Source organism: Urocitellus parryii, chromosome 13 (genome assembly GCF_045843805.1).
Source record: "Urocitellus parryii isolate mUroPar1 chromosome 13, mUroPar1.hap1, whole genome shotgun sequence".
Taxonomy (NCBI): Eukaryota; Metazoa; Chordata; class Mammalia; order Rodentia; family Sciuridae; genus Urocitellus; species Urocitellus parryii.
This window is the reverse complement of record NC_135543.1, coordinates 59,588,069-59,603,967: the sequence shown is the minus strand read 5'-3', so window position 1 is coordinate 59,603,967 and position 15,899 is coordinate 59,588,069. Positions and strand designations below refer to the sequence as shown.

The 15,899-nt window shown below is 47.5% G+C and overlaps 1 protein-coding gene across 1 annotated transcript; it reads left to right on the top strand.

Annotated features, from left to right (window-relative positions):
* Positions 1 to 598: 598 nt before the first annotated feature.
* Tubb6 (tubulin beta 6 class V) lies at positions 599 to 15,899 on the top strand. Its single transcript, XM_026415490.2, has 4 exons — positions 599 to 722; positions 1,049 to 1,157; positions 2,979 to 3,089; positions 14,031 to 15,899. Exons 1-4 carry the CDS (start codon positions 666 to 668, stop codon positions 15,092 to 15,094), a joined length of 1,341 nt encoding a protein of 446 aa, XP_026271275.1. The 5' UTR covers positions 599 to 665; the 3' UTR covers positions 15,095 to 15,899.

Sequence of the window (15,899 nt, the reverse complement as noted above, 5' to 3'; positions counted from 1 at the left end):
CCAAACCCTGAAGAATAAGGAGAGTCAGGGAGTTGGGCTGGCGGTGGCGCCCAGGCCTGCGCGCAAGCGCTTTTCAAGGCAAAGTCCAGACGGGAGGCTGAGTGGACAAGGGAGGTTCACTTCATGTGCAGCCGTGGACCCATTTCAGTGACTGTCGGTTCGGATGGTACCTGTTACCTCCAGGGAGCGGAGAAGGGTGGAACACAGGAACCTGTGCCCGGGATTGGGGCTGAAGACGGGTGGCAGGGGTCAGAGACACCTCCAGACTCTCCACAGTCGTGTCCCCAAGCCCGCCGCCCGCGGCCTGGAGCCGGCTGGCCCCGCAGCCCTGGGTGCCCAGCGCGGGGCTCGAGTGTCCCCCAGGGCGGGGCAGCACCCGGCAGCAAAATGTGGCGGGGCGGGAGGCGTTAGTCCCTCTCGAACGCCCCCACTTTTAAAATCTCTACAGTCCCACCCGTCCGGTTCCCGGCAACCGGCACCGGGTCCCGCAGCTGTCTCCGAGCTGGGCGAGGCGCAGCCGGGAGGGCCGGGGCGGGGCCGGGCGGCCGGCCATTGGCCAGGCGGGGCGGGGCGGGGACACGGAGGGCCCAGGCCGGGGCGCGCGCCTCGGGCCGCAGTCGTCGCCGCCGTCCGAGAGCCAGCTCCGAGCACCGAGCGCCCCCGCCATGAGGGAGATCGTGCACATCCAGGCGGGCCAGTGCGGGAACCAGATCGGCACCAAGGTGGGTCGCGAAGGGACTCGGCTCCCTGCGGGGGGAGGCGCGCTGGGGGTCTCACCGTACGACCCCGCCCTGCGCCGTCGGTGCTCGGAGCCGGGTCTGCGGGGTCTACCGGGCGCGGGACCTGGGAGCGACTGCGCGCCCGCGAGAGCGCGGCGGGCCGCGGGCGGCATCTGGGCCGGGGACCCTCCTCCGCCTGGACCCTCAGCCCCGAAAGGCCACCCGCGGCTCCGTCGAATCCAGCCCCGAGGCGGGCCCTGGGGGACGCGGGTGGGGGCGCCCGGGCTGCGGGGGTTCTGACTGCCGCTTTCTTTGCCGCGCCCTCCAAGTTTTGGGAAGTGATCAGCGACGAGCATGGCATCGACCCGGCCGGAGGCTACGTGGGTGACTCGGCGCTGCAGCTGGAGAGGATCAACGTCTACTACAATGAGTCATCGTGTGAGTAGCGCGTCGCCCCCGCCTTCCGCGCCGGGACCCCGCCGCCCCCTGCCGGGTACGCCTCTTGCCCTGCAGGACTCCGCCGTCCCCGACCGGGATCCCCGCCATCCCGGGCAGGGACCCCCGCCTTTGCCGCCCAGACCCCTGCGAGTTGCTCCGGGAAACAGTCCCGCAGGACCTAGCAGGATGCCGGCCACTCCCTCGCTCCCCCTGGGGCGGGAAATCCGCCGTCGATTTATTCAAACTGCGGATCCCGCCTATCCCGAGGGTCTGAGCTCTGGGACCCAACCCTGACCACCCACTTGGGGTTTGAAATCAGCCGTGCGCCCTGGCCTGCCTTCTCCTTCGTCCTTTCAACAGTGGAACGAAACAACCGAGTAGAATCCCTAAGAGGAGGACCCTTGAGCAAAACTGTGACTTTTATTTTTCAGTTTAAAATTTATCTTTTACTGGGGACTCTTGGCTATAATTTTGGAAAAAAACAAAAAACACCCTCCTAAATGACTTTTCTGCTCCTTTGCCGAACTTCAGAAAAGTTCGGCATCCCTGGAAGCTGAAATTATGATTTCTGGGTAACTAGTGGAGGAGTTTAGTAAGATAAAAATCTAATCCAAGCTGTGGGAATAATTTTGGAATAGCATTATTCCCATCCTGGATATGTTTACATATATAGTGACTACATGGATACACTATTTCTACCACAATTTTTATTATAAAAATGCTACATGCCCTTCAAAACAACAAAACTCTAAAACACTGAAAGGACACCCAGAAATGACTGGCACTCTGCTGGCACAGCATGGCTGGAGCCCAGGGGTTGAAGACCAGCCTGGGCAGCACACAAAACATGTCACCAGAGATTCTCACTGCACTCAGTGGTTTGGAGTGACTGCACTCTGGAGTCACCTCCTCTTTGTGCACACAGAGCTGGGAAGAGCATTATACATGAATCACTGGCTTTTATTCATGTAAGCAGCCATGACAATAGGTCTGGAACACCAGGCTGAGAAGATGGAATTTCTAGGTGGCACTAGAAAATTCCAGTATGCTCTGCACTTCCTGTTGACACTTATGCACAGCTTGGTCACCTCTTTTCCTCTAGCTGGGTGTGTGCAGAGCAGGGCAATACTTATTTGGGGTCATATTAACCCCATCCTCACAGGGAACAATTTCTTGCCCAGTTGTTAATGATGTGCTTACAAATAGAAATGCTACACTATCATAAATGACAGTGTCCCTGGGAACACAGAGCCAGTGAGAGAGGGAACACCTGAAGGAGGTGTTCTGACTGGAACTTGGGTATGTGCATGTGTGCCTTAAGCAGGAGAAGCCAAAAAGTGGAATGTCACAGCAACATGGAAGTTTGCTGCTACGGATGACGTTTATTTCTATGAAGCTAAAAAGTAAAATAGCCCAACAGGAAAGAGGTGTCAGGAGGAACTGGAAAATGCAGTAGGCAGGAAGGAGTTGGGAGGGGAGATCAGACATCTCATCCTGCCTTTTCCTGGACTGGGTCCCCATCCCAGTTATGTGAAGCTAGCTGGCTGGGTGTAGTGGCTCACAGGGTAGTCCCCACAGTGGTTGGGTGTCCCAGCTTCTCATTAGGGTCCTCAAGCCCAGGAGATGGAGATGGACACCAGCCCAGGCAATATAGTAAGACCCTATCTCCAAAAAAAAAAAGGAAAAATCTTTGTGATTATAAGAAAGTCACAATACCAAAAGTCATTAGCACCTGTTTTAAGCAGCTCTTTTGGGGGTTGGGGGATCAGAATACTCTACACACCTTGAAGTAACTCACAGGTGGGCATCTTTCTCCTCCAGCTCAGAAATACGTGCCCAGGGCCGCCTTGGTGGACTTGGAGCCTGGCACCATGGACAGTGTGAGGTCCGGACCCTTTGGGCAGCTCTTCCGACCTGATAACTTCATATTTGGTAGGTTCTATTTTTCTTGCTTTCTTCTTTTCTCTCTTTCTATTTCATCATTTGTGTGTGTGTGTGTGTGTGGTGCTGGGGATGGAACTCAGGGCCTTGTACCTGCTAGTCAAGTGCTCTACCACTGAGCTTTATCTCCTGCTTATCTTCTTTAAAAAAAAAAATCAGTTTATGTGCAAGACTAAAAACGTCCCATGGTGTAGATAAGTTTGGCAAGAACGTTGACAGTCCTGCCTGGCCCACGACCAGGGAACGGCTTTGAAATCTGGACTTTCCTTTAGGGACGTGACCTCTGTCTCTAGGTGCAGTGCTTGTGTTGGCAGTTCTTGTTTGAGAGACAAAGCCCAGGAGACAGTTTTCCACATTGGCTTCTTTCTTTCTTTCTTTTTTTTTTTTATATATTTATTTATTTATTTTTTTAGTTCTCGGCGGACACAACATCTTTGTATGTGGTGCTGAGAATTGAACCCGGGCCACACGCATGCCAGGCGAGCGCGCTACCGCTTGAGCCACATCCCCAGCCCCACATTGGCTTCTTTCTCCCTCTCATTATAGAGCCATTTCACTATTTGTTTTGGGTACTTTAATGGTCATTTTAACTTCAATGTGTTTTTACCTGTATTTCTTTTTCCATCACCTATAGACAGCTGTGCTGTTTTCTTTCTAAAAGATTGATGCCATATGAGTTGTGCTTTATCAGAGTTGAGTAAATCCTTTTTCCTCCTTTTCCCACCTACCCAATCATGATAGAACCTATCTCTTGCAGACTCCTGAAGAAAAGTGATATAAAATTAAATGAAGTGTTATTACAGGTAGAACCTACAGCTTGGGCAGCAGACTTGAAAATTTCCCATTGGATGATATTAATGTTAGATACTATATACAATTCCCACTATATATCAAAATTATCACTTTAACTATTGTATGAGGCATGTGCCTCAAGGGAAAAATATTGCTAATCAACAGAAATGCCTCAATCAATCAACACACACACACACTCCTAGTACAGCTTGAGTGTTCCTTATCTGAAATGCTTGGGGTCTGAAGGATTTCAGATTCTTTTTTTTTTTTATTTTGGGATATTTGCAATTTCTTAATTAAACATCTTGAGAATGGGACCCAGTCTAAACACAGAACTCATGTGTGTTCCTTCTACACAGAGCCCGAAGGTAATTTTATACACTATTTTTGGTGCATCTGCATTTGACTGTGACCATCACATGAAGTCAGGTGTGGAATTTTCCCCTTGTGATGTCATTCATACCAGTTCTCAAAAAGCTTCAAATGTTGGAACATTTTGGATTTTGAGATTAGGAATGCTGAACCTGTTTGGGTGAAAGCACCTTCCAAGGAAATGTGAGAATTGTAAGGTCATTGTCTTGATGTAAAGGTACTATGGTAGAGAAATTGAATACATTATTTACAACCTGCATTCCAGCCCCTTTCTCAAAATGCAGCAGGTAGAGATAGTTAACTGAGGGCAATAACTCCTGCAGAGGAAGAGTGGTGGGAATTCCTCAGGACTCCTTGTGAGGCCAGGTAGCTGCACCTGAATGCAGGTGAAAGCCATGAACAAACTCACTTAAAAATACAGACGCCAGCCAGGTGGTGCACACTGTGATCTCAGCTACTTGAGAGGCTGGGGCAGGAGGAGGACACTGATTTCTTGGCCAGCCTGGGCCACTTAGAAGGAACCTGTCCCAAAGGAATAAAAGGGATGGGGATATACCTCATTGATTAGCCCTTGTCCCCATGCCCAAGGCCTGAGTTCAGGCCTCAGCACCACAAAAATTAAAAAAAAGAAAAACTCCAAAATAAAACATTACAAACTTCAAATGCGGTTGTGTTTCTAAGAAGGGCAAAAAATATCAGGACATGGTGACCAAATAAGACTGAAAGGCAGAGGGTATACAGACAGTATGATGGCTGAGAGTCTGGGGAGTGGTTGCCCTCCCTGGGTTGAAATATTAGCTTTCTATCACCTGTGACCTTGGACTTGCTACCTGCTTCTTGGTCCTTCAACTTGCTCATCTATGGATGGGACTTCCTCGTATTTAGTGAGACATGAGGATTAAAGGAAGGAGTGCTCAATAACTTAGCAACATCCCAGGAATAAAAGGGTGGGTCACTGTTCTCTGGTACAGGCTGGGACATTGTAAGATACCCAAAAACATTTGTTGAATTTTGCTATGTGTTCCAAAGTGTAGAGAACAAAAACTTCCATGTAGCTGGCAGTAAAAACTCCTCTTACTAAGGATTGACTTCCAGAAACCCACAACAACTTCATACTCCCCGGAGAAACCTTAGAAGTAAGTATTCCCAACAAAGTCAGATAAAAGGAAGATATGTCCACTGTCTTTGCTTTTACTTCTGAAGGACCTAGTGGTGCACAGAAACGGGAAAGAGACCAAAATTATGTAAATGAAAACACAGAATTGTTATGGATTTATAGATTGAACGATTCTCTTGGAGTTTCCAGATGGGCTATCACTGAAAAATGACTTGCACTTGTGAAAGTTCAGCAAGGTAACCAGTCACAAGATAAATATAGGCCTGGCCCCGGTGGCACATGCTGTAATCTTGGCGACTGGGGAGGCTGAGGCAGGAGGATTGCAAGTTCGAGGCCAGAGTCGGAATCTTAGCAAGATCCTGATTCCAAATAAAAAAGGACTGGGGGTATAGTTTAGTGCAGAGCACCCCTGAGTTCAATCCCTAATACCAAAAAGCCGACCCCACCCACATACATCCAGCATGCAGTGCCTGCGCGCCCTCTAGTGGTGGCCAGGAGCACTGCTCACATGCCCCGGCAAACGAGGCAGCGACTCTGCACTACTGACTCAGGGTCCTGCCCTCTGAGAAGAGTGCGGACTCCCGCCCTGTACAGGTCGCACTGGATAACTGGACAGCATTCTCTGGGTGCGTGGGGCTGGGCCCGCAGCAGCCTCCTTCTGGACCCTTCCTGTAGCGCCCCGCGTCTTTTCTGGGCCTCTTGGGCTTGGTGCCCTGTCGGTTGGCAGTGGCTCAGTGAGAACACATGCTGGAGTCCATCCCCAGCACCACAGAAAGGAAAAAAGAAAAAGCTCTACAACCCGTGACTGTAAGGGTACCCGAGCCTGCAAGACTCTGGGACAAGCCACGGCCCTGACTCCTCCACTCCCATAAAAATACGTGCCCTTCAGAATTCTGCAGGTTCCTCCCTCCAGGGGTTCCCGGCTTCTGCATGAATCTGAGAATACCATAAGGCTTCTTGAACCTGAATTAGTTGGCAGAACCTACCTCAGTCTCCGTGAACTTCAGAAAAAATTAATATGTTACACTATTTGAAGAGTACTTTTTTTTTTTTTTTTTTAATGTCAGGTGTAGTAGCACATGCCAGCAACTCAGGAGGTTGAAGCAGGAGGATCACAAGTTAGAGGCCAGCCTTGGCAACTTAGCAAGACCCTGTCTCAAAAAATAAAAAGGGTTGGGGATGTGGCTCAGTGGTCAAGTACCCCTGGCTTCAGTCCCTGGAACCCAAACAACAACAACAAAGGTATTTTCATCTTTTTTGCTGACTTTCTTTTGTTGTAATCATATTTTGTATTTTTTCCACTGCACATATTATAAGACATGTTCCATGTTAATATGTAGTTTGTAGAATCTGACTTTTAATAGTTACATGATGCATAATTAATTCTTAACTTTATAATTGCCAATACCCAGGAGCTCATTCATCAGGGAGCGGTTTCTGCTCTCATAAACAATACTGTAGTCAACATTTTGGTTCACATAAAAAATTTTGTTTCTGACTTTGATTTCAGAGTAGATTCTCAAAAGTAAAATCAAACTATTTAAACCCTTTCTATACTTTTTCATCCTTTCCAGAGGCATTAATGCCACCAGCAGTGGTTTGCTCTGCTTTTGCTTGAAATTAAGAGATTTAGTAACCAAACTCTCACCTTAGGGGACTCAGTGCCTCAGAACATTTTTAGCAAATGTAAACACAAACTCTTGAGTTTGACCATTCTGTATAAGTTGTCACTGTCAAAAAGAGTCTCTTGTTCACATATGATACACATGTCAGAAAACCGAAGGCAAGGTGTTAAAACAATTTGGTGTGGACTCCTGTGGGCACACACACCACACTCATACACCTTATTGCCTTTTTTTTGGGGGGGGGGCTGGGAATTGAACCCAAGGAGGCTGTATCACCCAACTACACCCCCAGCCCATTTTGTTTTTTTATTTTGAGACAGGTCTTGCTAAGTTGCCCAGGCTGGTCTGGATCTTGGGATCTGAGTCTGCCTCAGACTCTCAGGTCGTGAGGATTATTAAGATGTGGGCTATGCCCTGTTCCCTTGTTGCTTTTCGAGGAAATAAGAAAAGGATCTCCAATTTGATATATAATTCCACTCAAACTTTGTAACATCGGGCTTCCTGTGACCTTGGAATGCTTTACTCTTCAGATGGGCCACCAGTCAGTAGATCTTCCTTATGGTATTTTCCGTGGTCTTGCATGCCTTCCATCTGTCTATGCAAAGCATCGATGTCTTGGCGGTTTCATGATGGGAGGCACTGTTATGGGAGGTTTAGAGCAGGTCTTGGCATCGGCTTCCCTTTGGAGCCCAGGCTGGGCATCTCTCCCGCCTTGGGCCTGGCGCAGGACTGAGTACTCCATTTAGCCTGGACCTTCTGCAGGGCTGGGCTCCATGCCAGGAGGACATGGTCAGTTAAGCCCTGCACTGGTCCCTGGGAAAGTGGATCATGACTGCTCAGGAAGCTGCCAGAAGATGGTTTGTCACAGCAGCAGTGTCACCAGTGGAAGACGATCTCTTTGGTTTAATTTACTTGAGCTGAAAATTGGAAGAGTGTTGAATGGGTGTGTCTTCATCTTTCTAGCTATTGATTCATGGGATCAAGAAGATTGAGAACAATTTAAGATGCACCTATATGGTGACCACGTAGTTTTCCAGGAGTCCCCAGTAAGACTCTAGAAGCGTTAGAAATGGCATTTGCTCCTGAGTTGCTTTTTGCCTCTTTCCTTCTTTGCTGGACACATGGTCCTCCTTTGCCTTCGCCCCTAGGGGCTGGGAGTTGGACCCAGAGCCTTGTGAGGCACGTGCTCTACTGTTGAGCTATCCCCAGAAACATCCTTGTTTTTGACTTAGAATAGTTTGAATTTTTAACTAGTTGTAATTTTGAAAAAGTGACATGGTTTTAACTAAGCATTGGGATTTCTTTTAAGTAAATGCACTTATTTTGGTAAAAATAACCAAATGTAGAATGAAGAAGCATTAGAATATGCAGACTTACCAAATTGTTTGGCTGAATATCAAATAACAAAGAGGCAGAATTGTCTGTGAATTGTAGGCAAACTAAAATAAACCAGTATGGGGTACCATTCAAGGGTACTGTGTTTGCTTAGTGTATTCGAGACCAAAATAGACACACCAGCATCATTTTGTTTTCAGATATAGTTTGAGATGGTTGAAGAAACTTGCATTGGTAATGAACATATAATTTTGAAAGTGAAAGAGTTGTGTTTCCCACAACATGGTTATACTTTTAAAAACTTTCCTAATGAATTGCTGGTTGTGTAACAGTCCTTCCAATTTAATTGTGGGAAGAAAAGGAAGCAGCAGAACAAGGTGAGTTCTCTATTTGCAGCTCTTTCTTCCAGATTCAGGACTAGGTATGCAGGCAGGGAGCACACACGGGCAGGGGATTGGTCCATTGCCTGGTGTGAGCTGGGGATAACCAGAGAGTGCACCCCTAGAAAACCCTGGGGACCCGTTGCAGTGTGCCTGCCAAAGCTCAGAGATCCCAGCCAGTGTTTAATGAGCTGGAGCCACTGATGAATGTCATGGCATATCTACAGAAGATGTTCAACTTGTGACCCCCAAATATTTAACTAGGAATGTCTGTTGCTATGAGACTGGGAAAATATTTTCAAAAGTTACCAGCTTCCTTCTTTTGTCAGGGGCAGAGAAAACTTCATGACAATCATGTAAATGTAGAGGAAACCCAGTAGCTGGTGGGAGCTGGAGGAAGAGGAAGGGTCAAGCCCAGAGTTGCTGGATACTTGAAATCAGACAAAAATGTCTGAATAGCTGCCTCCATTTTTAGTTGTTGGTTTCTGCTATTTTAATGAGGCTCTATTGACAATTGCACTCAGCAATTCTTTTGTAAAGATGTGATAGTTCTGCATTGACTCTGAGTACAAGGCTAGCCCCAAGTTCAAGGTTAACACTAAATAAGAGGCTAGTCCTCAGGTGAGGCTCTCCCGGAGTACATAAGGCTAGCCCTGATTTATTCTTCCCAAGGCCCATGGTAGGATCTGGCCAGGTGCTGCCTGCTGGGCTGGGTGGGGAGGGAAGGGGACAGGAGTTGGTCGGCTCAGAAGGGACAAGGAGTCTGTTACCAGAAGGCAGCCAGCCAGCATGGCTGAGTGGAAGAGAGAGACTGTCCCTGTTCTTGAGAGAACAGGCAGGGGACTGTGATGACAGAACAAGGGGGCAGCCACCTGAGAGAGCTGGTATGATGCAGGTGGAGTGCTCTGAGCCACAGGCATGCTGTGCCCAGCTGGGCAACAGGAGTGGAGGCTGAGCTCCCCCTGCGGTGGGGCTGGCTCAGAGACCTGGGAGGCCTGCTGTGCAGCTTCAGCCAGCCAATTCTGCTCTCAGGAAACTTCCCTTCTTAATATGGAAATGTGTCTTCACCACCAGATGAAGGCAAAGGGCTCGCACATGCTTTTTTCAAACAAGACATTAGTATGTGGTGTAGAAATGGAATCCCCTCTCCTACCTGTGCCCCTGGGATCTTATTTCTGAGGAAGGTTGGGGTTCTCTGTGTGCACTTGGATGCACACTCACACACAGTTGATTCTGCTTTTGGGAGATGATGCAGCTGTGCAGCCTCTGATACAGCCTTGTGAAAAGTTCAATTACATACGTGGGGCATCCTTTACGACAGTCTCTGAACCTTTCCTGTGTACAGGTCATTTAGCATTTCCCTATTTATTGAAGGCTTTTAACATAATTTCCTTAAAGGCATGTTTTCATATTTTAATTTCTCTTGATTATCACAAAATACGTTTTGTGTAGTTGAAATGTTCTAAGCAACCAATATTGTTGAAACTGCCTCCCCAGCAATGGCCCCATCCTTCAGAGACAGCCTGGTCTTTCAGAGCTTTTGCTGGCTCAGGGTACAGCATTTCTGTGGTACATGATTCAAAAGGAAAAGCAGAACGAGTAGTAAAAGGTTGATTTCCTTTCTTCCCCAAGCTGGTCCCTGTTGCCTCTCAGAAGATCTCATGCATTCTTTCAGTTGTATTTCAGATATGCACCGTGGTAGCCAGCATCGAGCAATTTAGTACCTTGTTCCCACTCCCAGCAACATATTTGAAAATCTTTCCATTTCAGAGCTAGATCCTCGTTCCTGTTGTGGCCATTAGTGTTCCTCTGTATAGATACTGGCATGGATTTTCTTTTTCTTTTTGGTTCCAGGGATTGAACCCAGGGGCACTTAACAACTGAGCCACATTCCCCAGCCAATTTTATTTTTTGTTTTGAAACAGGGTCTCATTAAGTTGCTCAGAATCTCCCTAAATTGCTGAGACTGGTCTTGAACTTGTGATCCTCCTGACTCAGCCTCCCATGTTGCTGAGATTATAGCATGTGCCACCACACCCAGCCTGGCAGGGATTTAACCAGACCTCTGGTAATAGATTTTGAATTGTTTCCTTTTTTTTTTTTTTTACTGTTACAAAGTACTTCTCAGTAAATATTTGTATATGTTTCATTTTCCTCATATACAGGTTTATATATCTAGAATCACTGAAGTATAATGACTGAATCTAGGGTTTTTTTTTTTTTTTTTAGTACTGGGAATTTAACTCAGGAGTGCTTTACTATTAGCTAAGTCCCCAGCACACACAGCCACCCCACTTTTATTTTTGAAACAGGGTCTAAGTTGCTGAGGCTAGCCTTGAACTTGCGATCCTCCTGTCTCAGCCTCCTGAGTCCCTGGTTACAGGCATGTGCCGTCATGCCTGGCTAGGCACTGATTTTGATAGCTGCACTCAATCCTTCTCCCCAAACTCTCACCAATACTATCTAGCTTTTTGATCTCTGTCAATTTTATAGGGAAAAAATAGAGTGTCTTTGTTTTAATTTGCAATTGTCTTATGAAAAAGGTTGACCACTCTTTCAAATATTTAAACTATTTTAATTTCCCTTTTTGTGTCTACTGCCTGGTTGTATCCTTTGCCCATTTTTCTAGTGGCTGCTGTGGACTTCCTTACTGATTTGTGGAATCTTTATATATTTAAGGAAGTTGCCCCTTCCGAAACTTCCTGTGTGACATGAGTCACTGATAGGTCAATACGTTTTAAACTCACATAGGATTTTGGTTGCTTTTCTTGCTTGGCTGACTTCACTGGATACATGTGGTGTCCAGTGAAGCAGGGCCACTGGAGCAGGACCATTGATAAGGCTGAACCTGTTGAGCCTGCTAGGGACCGCAGCAGACCCCGTGGCCAGGAGCCTCATGTTTGCTGGTCAAAGGTGGACAAGGAGGGAGCACCTCTCATCTGATGTGGCAGTGGGTGCTCAGAGGTGCTTGGTGGAGTCCTGCCTTTCTGCACAGGACTCTCCTGGGCATGAGTGGCTCAGGGGTGGACTTGCCTCTGGAGAAGAGAGGCTGAGCTCTGAGGGCAGCCGCACACTGTGACTACCCACTGGAATAGTCAGATCACCTTCTGAGTACGTGGGGAGCCTGGGTAGTGGCCCAAGCCTGTCATCCAAGCCACCCCAGAGGCTGACTCAGGAAGATGACAAGTTCAAGGCCAGACTCAGTAACCTAGTGAGGCCCTGTCTCTAAATAATAATCAATCAATCAATAAATAAGGGGCTGTAGCTCTGTGGTAGAGCACCTCTGGGTTCAACCCCAGTACCACAAGAACAAAACCCAGTGAATGGGTAAAGGTCTGTGTAATCCTATGCAAGTGTGTATACAAGATAAATGTACAACCTGAAGAATTTGATGAAAACAGATTTAAAACATTTCATTAAAAATTAAACTGATGGTCTAGGGATATAGCTCAGTTGGTAAAGTGCTTGCCTTGCATGCATAAGGCCCTGGCTGGGTTCAATCCCCAGTGCGACAAAAGAAAAAAAAAATTAAACTGACCAATTTGTATTAGAATTAATATCTATTTCCCCAATTCTTTTGAAGTATACTGAGATAAACAAACTGCCTTAAAATGAAAGAGTGGGCACACATTTAGTAAGTCTGGTAAGCCTTTTTGTTATTCCTTCAGAAACAAGAAAGAAATGACTGATGTGAAATATGTATAACATATGACACATTATTTTGTGATGGGGTGGTTTCCAATTCTGCTTTCCACAGTGTGAATTGTTGATTGACAGACGATTAAAATACTTTTTTTTTTTTTTGTACTGGGGATTGAACTAAGGGTGCTTTACCTCTGAGCTACATCCCCAGTCCTTTTTATCCTTTTTATTTTTTGTTTTGAACAGGGTCTCTCTTGTTTAGTACCTCGTAAATTCTGAGGCTGGCCTCGAACTTGCAAACCTCTTGTCTCAGATTCCTACGCAACTGGGATTATAGTATTGCAGTTTACAATACTTTGATAGATTTGCATGTAACTCAGAATAAGCTCAAAGAACCCAATGATACTGTATAACATAATTAATTTCCATTTACATACATAAGTGGATGAGATTTTTTCAGTGTTTATTATATATGTACAGAAAGAAATAGAATTGCCTTGTCCCATTTTGGCAATATTTAATATTCACCATTGGGTAAATGAACTAATTAAAAATATAGATATCATTTTTAAAAAATATTTATTCTTAGGTTTAGGTAGATACAATATCTTTATTTTACATTTATGTGGTGCTGAGGATCGACCCCCAGTGCCTTGTGCATGTGAGACAAGCACTCTACCACAGAGCCACAACCCCATTTTTAACACCTTGTAATCATGAGTCTAAAAATGAGTTTTCAGTGGGCATGGTGATACACATTTGTAATCCCAGCAGCTTGGGAGGCTAAGGCAGGAGGATCCCACATTTGAGGCCAGCCTCAGCAATTTAGTGAGACCCTGTCTGAAGATAAAAAAATAAAAAGGGCTGGAGATGTAGCTCAGTGGTGGAGTGCCTACAACAAGCAAGCCCTTGGGTTCAGTGCTAAATACTGTGTGCCATGAGCACATACACACACACAAATGAAATTACCACATCAAGATGGACATACATCTTAAGTATCTTTAAATTTTTATTTAGGTGCTGGGGAGTAGCTAGGATTATAGGCATCCTAACCCTGCCTGTCTGAATCTACAGCCCAGAGGTGTGCACTCCCTCAGCCCTTGTGAAATATTTTGACTTGTCTAAAAAGTATTAATTTAGGAGCTGGGTGTGGTGATGCATGCCTGTTATTCCAGTGGCTCCAGAGGCTGAGACAGGAGGATCACAAGTTCAAACCCAGCCTCAGCAAAAGCAAGGCACTAAGCACTCAGTGAGACTCTGTCTCTAAATAAAAAAGAAAATAGGGCTGGGGATGAGGCTCAGTGGCCGAGTGCCCCTGAGTTCAATACCCAGTACCCTCCCCCAACAACACACAATGAATCAGTCAGTCAATCAATAGAAAGTACTAACTTAGGGTCTGGGATGTGGCTCAGTGGTAAAGTGCTCACTTAGCATGTGATAAGGCGCTGAGTTTGATCCCAGCACCGCAAAAAATAAATAAAAAAGGAAATTTATATGCCAGCCAGCGGTTGGTGGAGCCTGTTTCCTCATCCCTCTGACTTGGGCCCGCACTGCGTTATGTAACCATTTCACACACCTTTTCCATGGCCATTTAAAGAGCGTTAACCCCGAGGAGAGTTCCTTCCCAGCCGTCCCTTGAAACACACGGGTCTCTGTTGCTCTCTTGCAGGACAGACGGGTGCCGGCAACAACTGGGCCAAGGGCCACTACACCGAGGGCGCAGAGCTGGTGGACTCGGTCCTGGATGTGGTGCGCAAGGAGTGTGAGCACTGCGACTGCCTGCAGGGCTTTCAGCTGACCCACTCGCTGGGCGGTGGCACGGGCTCGGGCATGGGCACGCTGCTCATCAGCAAGATCCGCGAGGAGTACCCCGACCGCATCATGAACACCTTCAGCGTCATGCCCTCGCCCAAGGTATCTGACACGGTGGTGGAGCCCTACAACGCCACGCTGTCGGTGCACCAGCTGGTGGAGAACACGGACGAGACCTACTGCATCGACAACGAGGCGCTGTACGACATCTGCTTCCGCACCCTCAAGCTGACCACTCCCACCTACGGGGACCTTAACCACCTGGTGTCGGCCACCATGAGCGGGGTCACCACCTCGCTGCGCTTCCCGGGTCAGCTCAACGCCGACCTGCGGAAGCTGGCCGTGAACATGGTGCCCTTCCCGCGCCTGCACTTCTTCATGCCAGGCTTCGCGCCACTGACTGCCCGGGGCAGCCAGCAGTACCGCGCGCTGACAGTGCCCGAGCTCACTCAGCAGATGTTCGACGCCAAGAACATGATGGCTGCCTGTGACCCGCGCCATGGCCGCTATTTGACCGTGGCCACCGTCTTCCGTGGCCTCATGTCCATGAAGGAGGTGGATGAGCAGATGCTGGCCATCCAGAACAAGAACAGCAGCTACTTTGTGGAGTGGATCCCCAACAATGTCAAGGTGGCCGTGTGCGACATTCCGCCGCGTGGCCTGAAGATGGCCTCCACCTTTATTGGCAACAGCACAGCCATCCAGGAGCTGTTCAAGCGCATCTCGGAGCAGTTCTCAGCCATGTTCCGCCGCAAGGCCTTCCTGCATTGGTTCACCGGTGAGGGCATGGACGAGATGGAGTTCACCGAGGCCGAGAGCAACATGAACGACTTGGTATCTGAATACCAGCAGTACCAGGATGCCACTGTAAACGATGGAGAGGAAGCTTTTGAAGATGAGGAAGAGGAGATCAATGAATAAAGGCGCTGCCCTGTCCCCAACTAATGTGAAATGCGCGTATTCTTCCTTTTACCTGATGGTTGTGGAGAGGTGCACTGGTCTCTAGATACATGGGGTAGGTCCCTGGCAAGTGCAGAGCTGAGAGGTCAGCTGGAATAAAGTCCATATTTTACAATAGCAGAGAATAGGTGGTCCTACCCTTTCCGGTCAGCCTAGTGAGATTCTGTACTGGAGCATTTGAGAGAAACAACTAGGGAGCCATGAAGGGCTAATGGAAAAAAAACCCACCTGCCAGTATGCATTCAGACATCTGTGAGAACTAGCAAGGGGCTTAGAAACAGGGTGTTTTCATTCTTCCTGATGAACATTGGAGCTTGCAGTGTTGCCTTGTTTGAATATACAGTATGGAACTTTGAAACAATCTAGTCATAATAAAACCTATTCTGTTGTGGCATCCAGCCCTGTGCAACAGAAAGTTACTTTGCATGGTTACAATGGCAAGGTGGGCCACTGGTCTTTCCCTGGGGTGCACTGCACCCAGCTCACTAAAGGAACACTGGGGCCTTTTTAAAACTGGAGACTTCAAAGGGTGGCAATCACATTGTTCCTGAGCTTGGAAGTAGTGCAGACATAAATGAAAGCCCTTCTGCCCATTTGTTTCTGCAGCGCTGGGGATGGAACCCAGAGCCTTGCCACGTTCCCAGCTTCTCGGCTGTTTACAGTCCCCATTAAGTCCTACAGAATCTTTCATCTCAGCTGTCAGGTTCTTGGCTGCAGGCTCCCAGCTTTCTTGCCAGAAAAGCCCACCGGCAAGTGGAAGCACCCA

Excerpts from the sequence above, each read along its gene's own strand:
- Tubb6 (XM_026415490.2), top strand. The coding sequence starts at position 666 with ATGAGGGAGATCGTGCACATCCAGGCGGGCCAGTGCGGGAACCAGATC. Across the intron at positions 1,158-2,978 it reads CTACTACAATGAGTCATCGT|CTCAGAAATACGTGCCCAGG; the intron begins GTGAGTAGCGCG and ends TTTCTCCTCCAG. Across the intron at positions 3,090-14,030 it reads ACCTGATAACTTCATATTTG|GACAGACGGGTGCCGGCAAC; the intron begins GTAGGTTCTATT and ends GCTCTCTTGCAG.